General features: G+C 38.7%; 1 protein-coding gene across 1 annotated transcript in view; it reads left to right on the forward strand.

The window, feature by feature from the left end:
* Positions 1-14109, forward strand: part of LOC110461418 (hypoxia up-regulated protein 1-like) — a 117466-nt gene that overhangs the window by 51410 nt on the left and 51947 nt on the right. The window contains exons 15-19 of the mRNA XM_021514861.1: positions 3700-3890; positions 4657-4798; positions 6265-6319; positions 11244-11326; positions 13634-13792. Of these exons, the coding sequence (XP_021370536.1) occupies positions 3700-3890; positions 4657-4798; positions 6265-6319; positions 11244-11326; positions 13634-13792 (630 nt within the window). The remainder of the gene's footprint in view (positions 1-3699; positions 3891-4656; positions 4799-6264; positions 6320-11243; positions 11327-13633; positions 13793-14109) is intronic.

Here is a 14109-nt window from a genome sequence, read left to right on the forward strand (position 1 = left end):
GTAACGTAAATATATGAATTGAATGGATGTTTAGTAAGCTTATGCCATGGTGTGGCATCCGTCATCCTTCCGTGGTCCGTCAACTTTTTCTTTAACAACATCTTCTGAAGAACGGACAGGCCTAGGTCACAGGGGTCAAATGTGTCAAAATATTCAAATGACTTCTGAAGAACTGAAAGGTATATAAACTTCAAATTTAGCTGGTAGCTCCCTGGGAAAGAGCCCAACAAACTTTGCAAATGAAAATGACCTTGACTGACTTTCAAGGTCACATGGGTCAAATGTGTCAAACTACTTCTTCTGAAGAACTGGAGGCATAGAATCGTAATATTTCGCTGTTAGCTTCCAACAACTGTTCAAACGACTTCTTCTGAAGAATTCAAAGGTACATAATCTTCATACTTGGCTGGTGCTTCCTGGGATTGAGCCGAACAAAGTTTGAGAATGAAAATGACTTTGACCTCTTCAAACAACTTCTTCCTAAGAACTTAAAGGTATAGAATCTTAATATTTGGCTGGTAGCTCCTTGGGTTGGATCCTGGCAAATTTTGCGAGTGAAAATTACTTTGAATTTTGTTCAAGGTTACAGGTGTCAAATAAGTCAAACCCTTCAAATGACTTCGGAGGAGGAACTGAACGGTATAGAATCTTAATAATTGGCTGGTAACTTCATTAGCATGAGAAAGTTTGCTAATGTAAATGACCTTAACCTACTTTTAGGGGCTCAGCGGTCAAATATGTCAAATGCTTCAAATGACTTCTTCCAAATAATCGAAAGGCATAGAATCATAATATTTGGCTTCTTGGGATAGAGCTCACCAAGGTTTGCAAATGAAAATGACCTCAACCTACTTTAAAGGTCACAGAGGTCAACAACATTTTAAACGACTTGTTCTGAAGAACCAAAAGGAATGGATTCATAAGATTTGGCTGGTAGCTTTTTGGGATAGAGCCAACAAAGTTTGAGAAGGAAATTTACCTTGACCTACTTACAAGGTCACCGGGAAAAATATGTCAAACACTTCAAACAACTTCTGAAGAAGAACCAAAAAGCATAGAATCATATAATAATATTTGACTGGTAGTTTCAACTGATGGAGTTGACAAAGTTTGCGAGTGAAATATTTGTAATACAATATAATATTTAATGAGAATTTTTTGCTATGACTGCTTAAATATTCAGATGAGCAATACAGGCACTCTGGGCCTCTTGTTTTTCATGTACATTGCGGCAATGAATAGCAGTAGCTGATCTACATATCCTGTGGAGCACGTTAACGCTCCTCAGGGGACATGTAGATCAGCTACTGCTATTCATTGCCGCAATGTACATGAAAAAAATCAATTCAATTCCTATACACAGACCCAAAAAAATTTGTATTAAATGTGTCAACACTTTTTTGTGTAAGCTTTTATTATCCGCATGTAATGAATTATTGTCTGTGGTCAGGGCTTCAAATGATTTTATCACCATGGGTCATATGGCTCATCAAGTAAGAAAAAAGTGGGTCATTTTTCAAACGCATAGGTCATAATATTCGGTACTGCAAAATTTAAAATAAAACCCAAGTTCTCTAATTCTAGCTCACTTGGTCTTTTTGGTCTAAATGCTGGTCAAACAAATTCCTTTTTGGATTATTCAAATTGTAACAATTTTCATCAACCACTTTCATATTTGACTTTGCTTTGCCACACAGAATTATACTGTATTTCGATGTTGCAGGCCTAGTGCTACATCATAAACAACACACCAAGTTACAAAACTTGAAACTCCATGAAAATATCAAAATTCATTTTGATCGACTAGATGTGCTCATAGCTGACATAAATGCCCACTTTCTTTTCTCTCATTCCAAACATTATAACCTACCAATTCTTAGGCAAAGAGTATATTCTTTTAAACAATATTAGGTTTTTAGCTCACCTGGCCTGAAGGGCTAAGTGAGCTTATGCCGTGGTGCAGCCTCCGTTATCCGTCTGTCCGTACGGTGTCAAGATTTTTCTTTAAACAACTTCTTCTTAATAACCAAAATTAAAGGCCTAGGGTGATGATATTTGGCCAGAAGCAAACTAGGATGAAGGGCTACAAAGTTTGTTCAAATAAATGACCTTCACTCATATTCAAGGTCAAAGGGGTCAAATATGTTAAAAACTTTGAACAATTTCTTCTGAATAACCAGAAGGCCCAGGATGATGATATTTGGCCAGTAGCATGCTTGGATGAAGGGCTACAAAGTTTGTTCAAGGTCACAGGGGTCAATTGTCTAACAAAAACCTTTACAAACAACTTCTTCTGAATAACCAGAAGGCCGAAGGTGATGATATTTGGCCAGTAGTATGCTTGGATAAAGGGCTACCAAGTTTGATCAAATGAATGACCTTTACTCATATTCAAGGTCAAAGGGGTCAATTGTCTAACAAAAATCTTTAAACAACCTCTTTCAAATAACTAAAAGGCACAGGATGATGATATTTGGCCAGTAGCATGCTAGGATGAAGGGCTACCAAGTTGATTAGCTCACCTGGTCCGAAGGACCAAGGTGAGCTTATGCCATACCATTTCTTCCGTCCGTCCGTCCGTCCGTCCGTACGTCAACAATTTCTTTAAACCACTGATTGGAATTCAACTAAATTTGAATGGAATCATCCCTAGGTGTTAGGGATTCAAAATTGTACAAATGGTGGGGCTGACCCCCCAGGGGGCTGAGGAGCTTATGCCATACCATTTCTTCCGTCCGTCCGTACGTCAACAATTTCTTTTAACGACTTCTTCTTCTTAACCACTGATTGGAATTCAACTAAATTTGACTGGAATCATCCCTAGGTGGTGAGGATTCAAAATTGTACAAATGATGGGGTTGACCCCCCAGGTGGCTAAGGGGCGGGGCCAAAAAGGGGGCAATTTGGCTATATTGCTATAAACAACTTCTTGTGTAGAACTATGCCATGGATATTGATCATATTTGCTCGGTAGCATTCATGGGAGGCAGGGATTCAAAATTGTACAAATGGTGGGGCTGCCCCCCCGGCTAAGGGGTGGGGCCAAAAAAAGTGTATTACTTGGAAATGGTTGAGATCCCCACCATATAACCATGGTATACAATTGCTGAGTATAAAGAGAAGAATTCACATTTGCTTCAAGGATGGCCATAGGGTCTGGCCCCACCCTTGGAGACATAGTCCCTGGGCCATAACTTTAAAACTGTTGAGATCCCCACCCCAAAACTATATATACAAATGTTGGGCATAAAAAGACGAATGCAGTCCATCTTGGATTTTGAAAGTGAATGAGTGTTATAGCTGTTTCTCAGGAAGGTTTTTAAGGGATTTCCCCCTAATTTCATATTTAGGTTCCTTTAGTCTCTAATTGTGCATGTTCAATTTTATTAGGGTTTGAATAAACAAAATGTCCGACAAGCAGCCATCTTGGATATTTGACAGCGAAAGCTTGTTTTAATAAGATAAGATAAGAGAAAAGAAGAGAAGAGATCAAACTGATATAGAACCAATGAAGATGGTACAATGGTGGGCGCCAAGATGCCTCTGGGATCTCTTGTTTATATATTAGAGTAGGGTTTATATCAAATAGCCTGAATTTCAGTTTTATTTAATTACTGAAACAAATATTAAATGATATATTCTGAACTGTTTTCATTTGTAGAACATGTTTGATATATTTTGCATTTGACCTCTGTCCAGGTTGAGTTTGCCAAGCAGACAGTGGGACAAGATGACAGTGCAGGCAAGCCTAAGACTGTGAAGAGGACCTTATTTAGTCGTATGAATCCATTTCCACAGAAAAAAGTCATGACTTTCAACAAACATACCAAAGACTTCACCTTCAATGTCACCTATAGTGATCTGTCCTTCCTTTCTGACGAAGAGGTCAAGTGAGTACATTACGGTCTATGCTGTAATTTGTGGACAAGTCAGGTTTTAAGCTAGCTCCTTCACCTCTATGACTTACCTAAGTTAGCTCCTTCACCACTCTGTCTGACTTACCTAAGTTAGCTCACTTCACCACTCTGCCTGACCTACCTAAGTTAGCTCACTACACCACTCTGCCTGACTTACCTAAGTAAGCTCACTACACCTCTCTGTCTGACTTACCTAAGTTAGCTCACTTCACCACTCTGTCTGACTTACCTAAGTTAGCTCACTACACCTCTCTGTCTGACTTACTTAAGTTAGCTCACTACACCACTCTGTCTGACTTACCTAAGTTAGCTCCTTCACCACTCTGTCTGACTTACCTAAGTTAGCTCACTTCACCACCTTGTCTGACTTACCTAAGTTAGCTCCTTCACCTCTCTGACTGACTAACATAATTTAGCTCATACACCACTCTGACTTACCTAATTTAGCTCCTACACCACTCTGACTTACCTAAGTTAGCTCCTACACCTCTCTGTCTGACTTACCTAAGTTAGCTTTTGACATTTCTCTCTCGACCAGGGTTTCAGTTTACCTCCATAATGTTGTAATATGACCTCCAGGAAAGGCTTTTGACCCTACAAATGTTAGAGGATTGCCATATAAGGAGGTCAGGATTCGTAATTTATGCCTGATTTTACACACTTTGCAAACACACTGTCTAAGCTGCTGACTGATACTTGCCAGCTACATCTGACATTTTGAACTGTTACTGTATTTCAGATCACTTGGCAGTCCTGTGCTGGCCACATACACAGTGACTGGTGTGGACACAGCCTACAGTAAACATGCTGAGGATGCTGAGAGTAAGGGTGTCAAGGCTCACTTCAGACTGGACGAGAGTGGCATACTCCACATGGATAAGGTGCGTGTAACTGATCCATTAGATCAAAGTGCTGGCAAAGAAGATTTTTGTTTCAATATTTGACCTGCACTGACATTGACCCTTGTGTCACGAGGGGCCTATATTGTAGTTATCATAGGATTATCTAGTATGTAAATTAACACATCACAAAATTTAGAGAAGTAACACAAAAATATGCCATTATGTTTTAATTGCGCTGGGTGATGTCACAATAGGCCTTATAAGTTAATTGCCATGCCTCACTTGAATCAAACATCGGAATTCTTAAGATTTACCTCTACATAAACCAGGCAGGGCCAGATAATAAAACATCTGCTACCATGAATATATATTTAGCTCACCTGGCCCGAAGGGCAAAGTGAGCTAATGCCATGGTGTACGTCCGTCCGTCTGTCCGTCCGTCGTCAACTTTTTACTTTAAACAACTTCTTCTGAATAACCAAGAGACCCAGGCTGATGATATTTGGCCAGTAGCATGCTGGGATGAAGGGCTACCAAGTTTGTTGCAATGAATGCCCTTTGCCCATTTTCAAGGTCACAGGGGTCAACTTTGTTAAAATCTTAAAAAACTTCTTCTAAATAACCAAGAGGCCTAGGGTGTTTATATTTGGCCAGTAGCATGTTTGGGAAAAGGGCTAACAAATTTGTTCAAATGAATGACCTTTGCACATATTCAAGGTCAAAGGGGTCAAAAATGTTGAAATATTTAAACGTCTTCATCTGAATAACCAAAAGCTTCAAGGTGACGATATTTAGCCAGTAGCATGCAGGGATGAAGGGTTATCAAGTTTGTCCAAATGAATGACCTTTGCCCATATTCAAGGTTACAGGGGTCAATTGTCATTAAAATCTTTTAAACAACTTCTTCTGAATTACCAAAAGGTCCAGGGTGATGATATTTGGCCAGTAGCATGCAGGGATAAAGGGCTACAAAGTTTGTTCAAATGAATGACCTTTGCCCATATTCAAGGTCACAGGGGTCAAATATGTTGTAATCTACTTCTTCTGAATAACTAAAGTGTACAGGGTGATTGCTTGTAGATGTCAATGACCTTGACACACTTTCCTGGTCACATCTGGTCCACAGTACATAAATCACTTAAAGTCATCTTCTCAATAAACAAAAGGTATAAGGTGGTGATATTTGGCAAGTTGCATTCTGGGATGAAGGGCTTATACGTTTTTTCAACTTAATGTCCATGTTTGACTTTCAAGGTCACAGAGGTCAAATGTGTTTTAATTCTTTAACAGGTTTTCCTGCATGACTTTAGGTCAAGACACCGATATTTTGCCTGTAGGCTTATTTTAATCCTCTTTTAAGGTTATAATTGTGAGATTAATACCAGGTGAGCGATGCAGGCCCATTGGGCCTCTTTTGTAATGTAAATCAGTATTGCATGTGTAGTAAAATAAACTCATGACATGTTTAACTTGCAGTTATATTTTCAATAAAAAAATTGTTGTAGGCTGAGGTTATATTTGAGAGACAAGGGCCACCAGAGGAGGAATCAACATGGTCCAGTAAGTTATTCCCCTTTAACAGGGATCTTTTTATGCCCCCATGTAGTGGGGTGGGGGGTATATAGTAATAATTCTGTAAGTGTGTCCGTCCATGTGTGCATACATACGTGTGTGTGTCCATAGTAAAATGTTTGTGTATAAGATATCTCATGAAAACCTGTACATAATGACTTCAAATTTATACCATAGTATGTCAATATCAAGTTCTACACCTGATTCGATTTTGGAAGTCTTTGGTCAAGGTTAAAGGGTCAAAGGTAATGGACAAACTAGGGGGGTATATCTTTGTGAGCCTCCACACTAACTTTGTTTTTGTTAAGCATTGAAAAAACTCATTATAATAGAAATTTCAACGTACAAAGTTATTTCTGCTGTCAATTTCTAATGGCTAATTAGTCAAAATCTATTTTTCAGGTATGTTTTAACAATATAACATCATTAAAATGTAATCAAAACAAGAATAGGTTGTTTATATTTCCATGCAAAGTGGACCCTCATTTAGACCATCAAACTTTCTTACGATAACTTACTATAAATGCACCTTGTGCTATCCCCGTTAACATCCAGAAGTCATACAGACTAGGTGCACCTTGTACTATCCCTGTTAACATCCAGAAGGCATACAGACTAGGTGCGCCTTGTACTATCCCCGTTAACATCCAGAAGGCATACAGACTAGGTGCTCCTTGTGCTATCCCTGTTAATATCCAGAAGGCATACAGGCTAGGTGCACCTTGTTCTATCCCTGTTAACAGCCAGAAGGCATACAGGCTAGGTGCACCTTGTGCTATCCCCGTTAACATCCAGAAGGCATACAGGCTAGGGGCACCTTGTACTATCCCCGTTAACATCCAGAAGGCATACAGACTAGGTGCACCTTGTTCTATCCCTGTTAACAGCCAGAAGGCATACAGGCTAGGTGCACCTTGTACTATCCCCGTTAACATCCAGAAGGCATACAGGCTAGGTGCACCTTGTGCTATCCCTGTAAATTTCCAGAAGGCATACAGGCTAGGTGCACCTTGTGCTATCCCTGTTAACATACAGAAGGCATACAGGCTAGGTGCGCCTTGTGCTATCCCTGTAAATTTCCAGAAGGCATACAGGCTAGGTGCCCCTTGTGCTATCCCTGTAAATTTCCAGAAGGCATACAGGCTAGGGGCACCTTGTTCTATCCCCGTTAACAGCCAGAAGGCATACAGACTAGGTGCTCCTTGTACTACCCCTGTTAACATCCAGAAGGCATATAGGCTAGGTGCACCTTGGACTATCCCCGTTAACATCCAGAAGACATACAGACTAGGTGCACCTTGTTCTATACCTGTTAACAGCCAGAAGGCATACAGGCTAGGTGCACCTTGTTCTATCCCTGTTAACAGCCAGAAGGCATACAGACTAGGTGCACCTTGTACTACCCCTGTTAACATCCAGAAGGCATATAGGCTAGGTGCACCTTGTACTATCCCCGTTAACATCCAGAAGGCATACAGACTAGGTGCACCTTGCTCTATCCCTGTTAATATCCAGAAGGCATACAGACAAGGTGCACCTTGTTCTATCCCTGTTAATATCCAGAAGGCATACAGGCTAGGTGCACCTTGTACTATCCCCGTTAATATCCAGAACGCATACAGGCTAGGTGCACCTTGTACTATCCCCGTTAACATCCAGAAGGCATACAGGATAGGTGCACCTTATACTATCCCCGTTAACATTCAGAAGACATACAGGCTAGGTGCACCTTGTTCTATCCCTGTTAACATCCAGAAGGCATACAGGCTAGGTGCACCTTGTTCTATCCCCGTTAACATCCAGAAGTCATACAGGCTAGGTGCACCTTGTACTATCCCTGTTAACATCCAGAAGGCATACAGGCTAGGTGCACCTTGTACTATCCCGGTTAACATCCAGAAGGCATACAGGCTAGGTCCCTAAGTGCTTGATCTGTAATTGTGGATTGAGTTTTGTATTGATGTGACTCAAATGATTAGCTAATATTGTCAGTGCAAATCTGGAGCATGAGTGGTTGGATTCTGTGCTCATGTGACTTCAATTTTGTGGTATCTTTCATTTGAGCGTTAGCAAGAAAAAGAGCAAACAGATGTCAAATTATTTAATTCACTGTGTGAATGATGCATTCAAACCGGACGATTGTTCTCAGTCTGACTAGCTGTACCCAACTCAGGAGGAATGCATGATCAATAGAAAGAAAAATAATAGAATCAAGCAAAAACAGTATTACATATGTATATAGATGAAAAGTAAGCATAAGATCACAGAGACATCACTTCAAGGAAAAATAATAACCGGGTGATTCAGTGCTAGTTGACATGGCAATTTGACATAGTGTCTCCTGCATGTATACATTCAACACGCCTCTTGTCCCTAATAGTTCAGCTATCATACTTATTCCCTACTAAGCACACCTTTTATTAGCTCACCTGGCACCAGTGAGCTTAAGGTATGGCATGATTTCCATGTCCATGTCGTCTGTCACCTTTTTCTTTGAATGATACCTTCTTAAGAATTGTAGAACCTAGGGCCATGATATTTGATAAGATGGTACCTGTGATGGAGTGCTATAACCTTTCCTCAAATAAATGACCTTGACCAACTTTTAATATCACAAGGGTCAAATATGTTAAAACCTTCAAATATCTTCTCTTGAATAACCAGGTGGCCCAGTAAATACCTTTTTCTGAATAACCAGGAGGCACAGAGTGATGATATTAGGCCAAGAAGTACCTGCAATGTAGATGCTATGAAATTTACTCAATTAGATGACCTTGACCTAAACAACCTCTGAATAACTGAGACACACAATGTGACAATATTTGGCCAGCATCTTGATTTGATGTGGTTCTATTAACTTTCTTCAAAGATATTTTACCAGTAGCATGCATGGATAAAGCAGTATAAAATTTCCTCCAGTAAATGGCCTTTATCTACTTTTAGGTCACAGGGGTCAAATGTGTAAAAAAAAAAAAATTGAACAAAGTCTTTATGAAGAGTGCCAGGTGATGATTGTTAGCCAATATCATGTGGGATAGTACAAAGTTTCATCAAAGAAATAACCTCAACCTACATTCAGTGTGACAGGGGCCAGGTGTCAAATTTGTAAAAAAAAAAAATGGATAACCTGGAAACCCAGGATATTGATATTTTGTCAGTTTAAATGTAGAATTTGGCTCCCCAAAGTGCAGCAGGATAGGGCTTAATAGAGGTAACTAGAGAAAAATCTTTAAATCCCTCGTTCATTACAGATTAAGTGATCTCAATCTTTTAATCTGGAACATTCTTAAGCCAATGAGACTCAATAATTATGTGGAAATATTTGCAAAATTACTTTTATTGAGAACTTTTCCCTATGATCCTCAACCTTATAATTGTTCACAAAAATGTATTTATTTTTCCAAAAAAAATCTGTAGACCTTAAATCGGGAACATATCATTACCTCCCTCCCACTTAGTGACCCCCTATAACTCCTAAGGGGTCAGGCAGGTTTTTTTCTCAAATTTAGCAATTTATGTAAGTCTAACCCAAAGGTATTATCATGAAAAACTAAAAGCTTATTGGTGATGGGATGTAAAATGACCAAATATGGCACCCATCCTTTTTCATGTTAATTTGCACTAAGAGGCAATGTTATTTGGGCACAAGCAAGTAAGCAATTGTTCAACTTGTGAGTTTAAATATTTGTAACTAATCATCGGAAAAATTGTCATGATATAAGAGTTAAGTATTTGTGAAATTGATGTGATTTATGTTGTTAAGATATTTCAAAGTTTTTGATGCTGAAAGATGACTATTTTTCAAATCTAAGTTTCCAGAGTGCTTGTGGTCATGTATAACGCTGGTGACGGTGGATAGGTATTAGCAATGTAAACCAAGTTATAGGCTATCAATTTAAGTTTGCTGATTATTTTAAACCCTTATTCCCTGATTTTTTTGTGTAGAACAATTTTATTAAGATTTTTTTTGTATGTGACAACAGAGATTGGTAGTACCCTAGGGAGATTATAAAGTTAACTTTTTGTATGTGACAGAGATTGGTAGTACCCTAGGGGGATTATTAAGTTAACTTTTTGTCTGTGTTAACAGAGATTGGTAGTACCCTAGGGAGATTAAAAAGTTAACTTTTTGTATGTGACAGATATTGGTAGTACCCTAGGGGGATTATTTAGTTAACTTTTTGTATGTGTTAACATAGATTGGTAGTACCCTAGGGGGCTTATTAAGTTAACTTTTTGTATGTGTTAACATAGATTGGTAGTACCCTAGGGGGCTTATTACGTTAACTTTTTGTATGTGTTAACAGAGATTTGTAGTACCCTAGGGGGCTTATTAAGTTAACTTTTTGTATGTGTTAACATAGATTGGTAGTACCCTAGGGGGCTTATTACGTTAACTTTTTGTATGTGTTAACAGGGATTGGTAGTACCCTAGGGGGATTATTACGTTAACTTTTTGTATGTGTTAACAGGGATTGGTAGTACCCTAGGGGGATTATTAAGTTAACTTTTTGTCTGTGTTAACAGAGATTGGTAGTACCCTAGGGGTCTTATTAAGTTAACTTTTTGTATGTGTTAACAGAGATTGGTAGTACCCTAGGGGGATTATTTAGTTAACTTTTTGTATGTGTTAACAGAGATTGTTAGTACCCTAGGACGATTATTAAGTTAACCTTTTGTATGTGTTAACAGAGATTGGTAGTACACTAGGGGGATTATCAAATTAACCTTTTGTATGTGTTTACAGAGATTGGTAGTACCCTAGGGGGATTATTAAGTTAACCTTTTGTATGTGTTTACAGAGATTTGTAGTACCCTAGGGGGATTATTAAGTTAACCTTTTGTATGTGTTAACAGAGATTGGTAGTACCATAGGGGGATTATTAAGTTAACCTTTTGTATGTGTTTACAGAGATTGGTAGTACCCTAGGGGGATTATTTGGATCCAGTGCTGACAAAGATGTTAAAGTTGAAGACACAGATCCAGGCACAGAGGTAAGTTAGCAGATGTTTTAGATCATACGGTGTTCACTTTACGGTGGTGAGTGGTGAAAAGAGAAAAAATGTTTTAGTCCCACACTTTCATCCAAATAAACGATAAGACAACATTAACTTGTTGCATTGAATTTTGATAAGGAGGATTAAAAGACAATATACATTTAAAAGCAGGTGGTGTAAACAACAAGCTCTTAAGAATTTTGACCAACTTTGTTACTTATAAACAGACTTTGATGATGCCATATTGAAACGTAAAAGAGCCTGATGCTTTTAGCTCTGCCAAAAAAGTTAAGGAGGCTCCACCCTTTTGCAATTGTCCAGCAGAATTTGTTGAAACTTTCACATAATGGTTGTGTAACTATGTAGAGGTGTACAGGTACACTATAGACCACTGTACAGGTACACTATAGACCACTGTACAGGTATACTATAGACCACTGTACAGGTACACAATAGACCAATGTACAGGTATGCTATAGATCACTGTACAGGTACACTATAGATCACAGTAAATGTATGCTATAGACCACTGTACAGCTACACTATATACCACTGTACAGGTATGCTATAGACCACTGTACAGCTACACTATAGACCACTCTACAGATACACAATAGACCACTGTACAGATACACTATATACCACTGTAAATATATACTATAGCTAATGGTACAGAAACATTATAGACCATGATACAGTTACACTATATAACACTGTACAGGTACACTATAGACCACTCTACAGGTACACTATAGACCACTGTACAGGTACACTATAGACCACTCTACAGGTATATTATAGACCACTGTACAGGTACACTATAGACCACTGTACAGGTACACCATAGACCACTGTACAGGTATACTATAGTCCACTGTACAGGTACACTATAGACCCCTCTACAGGTACACTATAGACCACTGTACATATACAATATAGACCATGGAACAGAAACACTATAGACCACTGTACAGGAACACTATAGACCACTGTACAGGTACACAATAGACCACTATACAGGTACACTATATACCACTGTACAGGTACACTATAAACCAATGTACAGGTACACTATACACCTCTCTACAGGTACACTATAGACCACTGTACAGGTAAACTATAGACCACTGTACAGGTACACCATAGACCACTGTACAGGTATACTATAGACCACTGGACAGGTACACTATAGACCACTGTACAGTTACACTATAGACCACTCTACAGGTATATTATAGACCACTGTACAGGTGCACTATAGACCACTGTACAGGTACACGATAGACCACTGTACAGGTACACTGTAGACCACTGTACAGGTACACTATACACCACTCTACAGGTACACTCTAGACCACTGTACAGGTACACTATAGATCACTGTACAGGTACCCTATATACCACTGTAAATGTATGCTATAGATCACTGTACAGGTACACTATAGACCACTGTACAGGTACACTATAGACCACTGTACAGCTACACTATACACCACTCTACAGGTACACTATAGACCAATGTACAGGTACACTATACACCACTCTACAGGTACACTATACACCACTCTACAGGTACACTCTAGACCACTGTACAGGTACACTATACACCACTCTACAGGTACACTATAGACCACTCTACAGGTACACTATACACCACTCTACAGGTACACTAGACCACTGTACAGGTATATTATAGACCACTGTACAGGTACACTATAGACCACTCTACATATACACTATAGACCATGGTACAGAAACACTATAGACCACTGTACAGGTACACTATAGACCACTGTACAGGTATACTATAGACCACTGTACAGGTACACTATAGACCACTCTACAGGTACACTATAGGCCACTGTACAGGTACACTATACACCACTCTACAGGTACACTATAGACCACTATACAGGTACACTATAGACCACTGTACAGGTACACTATAGACCATGGTACAGAAACACTATAGACCACTGTACAGGTACACTATACACCATGGTACAGGTACACTATAGACCACTGTACAGGTACACTATAGACCACTGTACAGATTGAGTTTCCTAAGGTATACTTATATTTGTTGTATACATCTGAGTTTTATTTAGGGTGTAATGATAATTTAGATTGAAAACCAAGTTAAATATAACAGGAATATCATTACCATAATTGAGTTTGGTCAAAAACCCTCAATTTATATGAAACTTCAATTTCTTTTCTGATAGATTTTGTTTTTTGTTGGTATTTGGAACATAAAAGCATGTTTTTTCTAACACATTCTTCTCCTGAAATTTCTTATCTAAGGCAGATAACTCTGATTCAACGGACTCTAATGGTGAAAGGGAGGCAACTAAAGCTGGTAAATCAGATGAGCAGCTGAAAAAGGATGATTTGGGTGAAGATAAATCATCTGATAAAGATGAGAAATCCGAGAAAGAGCAGGTTGTTAACCATAGATTCCTTTAAAAAAGTGTTTAAATTTAAAATAGAATAAGTACTACTATGGTGTATTATATAACATAACACTTTACTATTAATTTCTGAGAAACTGACCAATTGCATTAACAATAAGCTGATAAGATACTCTTTTATCTTCCATAGAATCTGTACATGCTTTGTTTTCACCTTGTTTGACTGCTATAGCATGCTATCACTTGTGTATGTTAGATCATGCTATCACTTGTGTATGTTATATATAGCATGCTATCACTTGTGTATGTTATAGCATGCTATCACTTGTGTATGTTATATATAGCATGCTATCACTTGTGTATGTTATA

The sequence above is a fragment of the Mizuhopecten yessoensis genome, unplaced genomic scaffold (assembly GCF_002113885.1).
Source record: "Mizuhopecten yessoensis strain PY_sf001 unplaced genomic scaffold, ASM211388v2 scaffold10613, whole genome shotgun sequence".
NCBI lineage: Eukaryota > Metazoa > Mollusca > Bivalvia > Pectinida > Pectinidae > Mizuhopecten > Mizuhopecten yessoensis.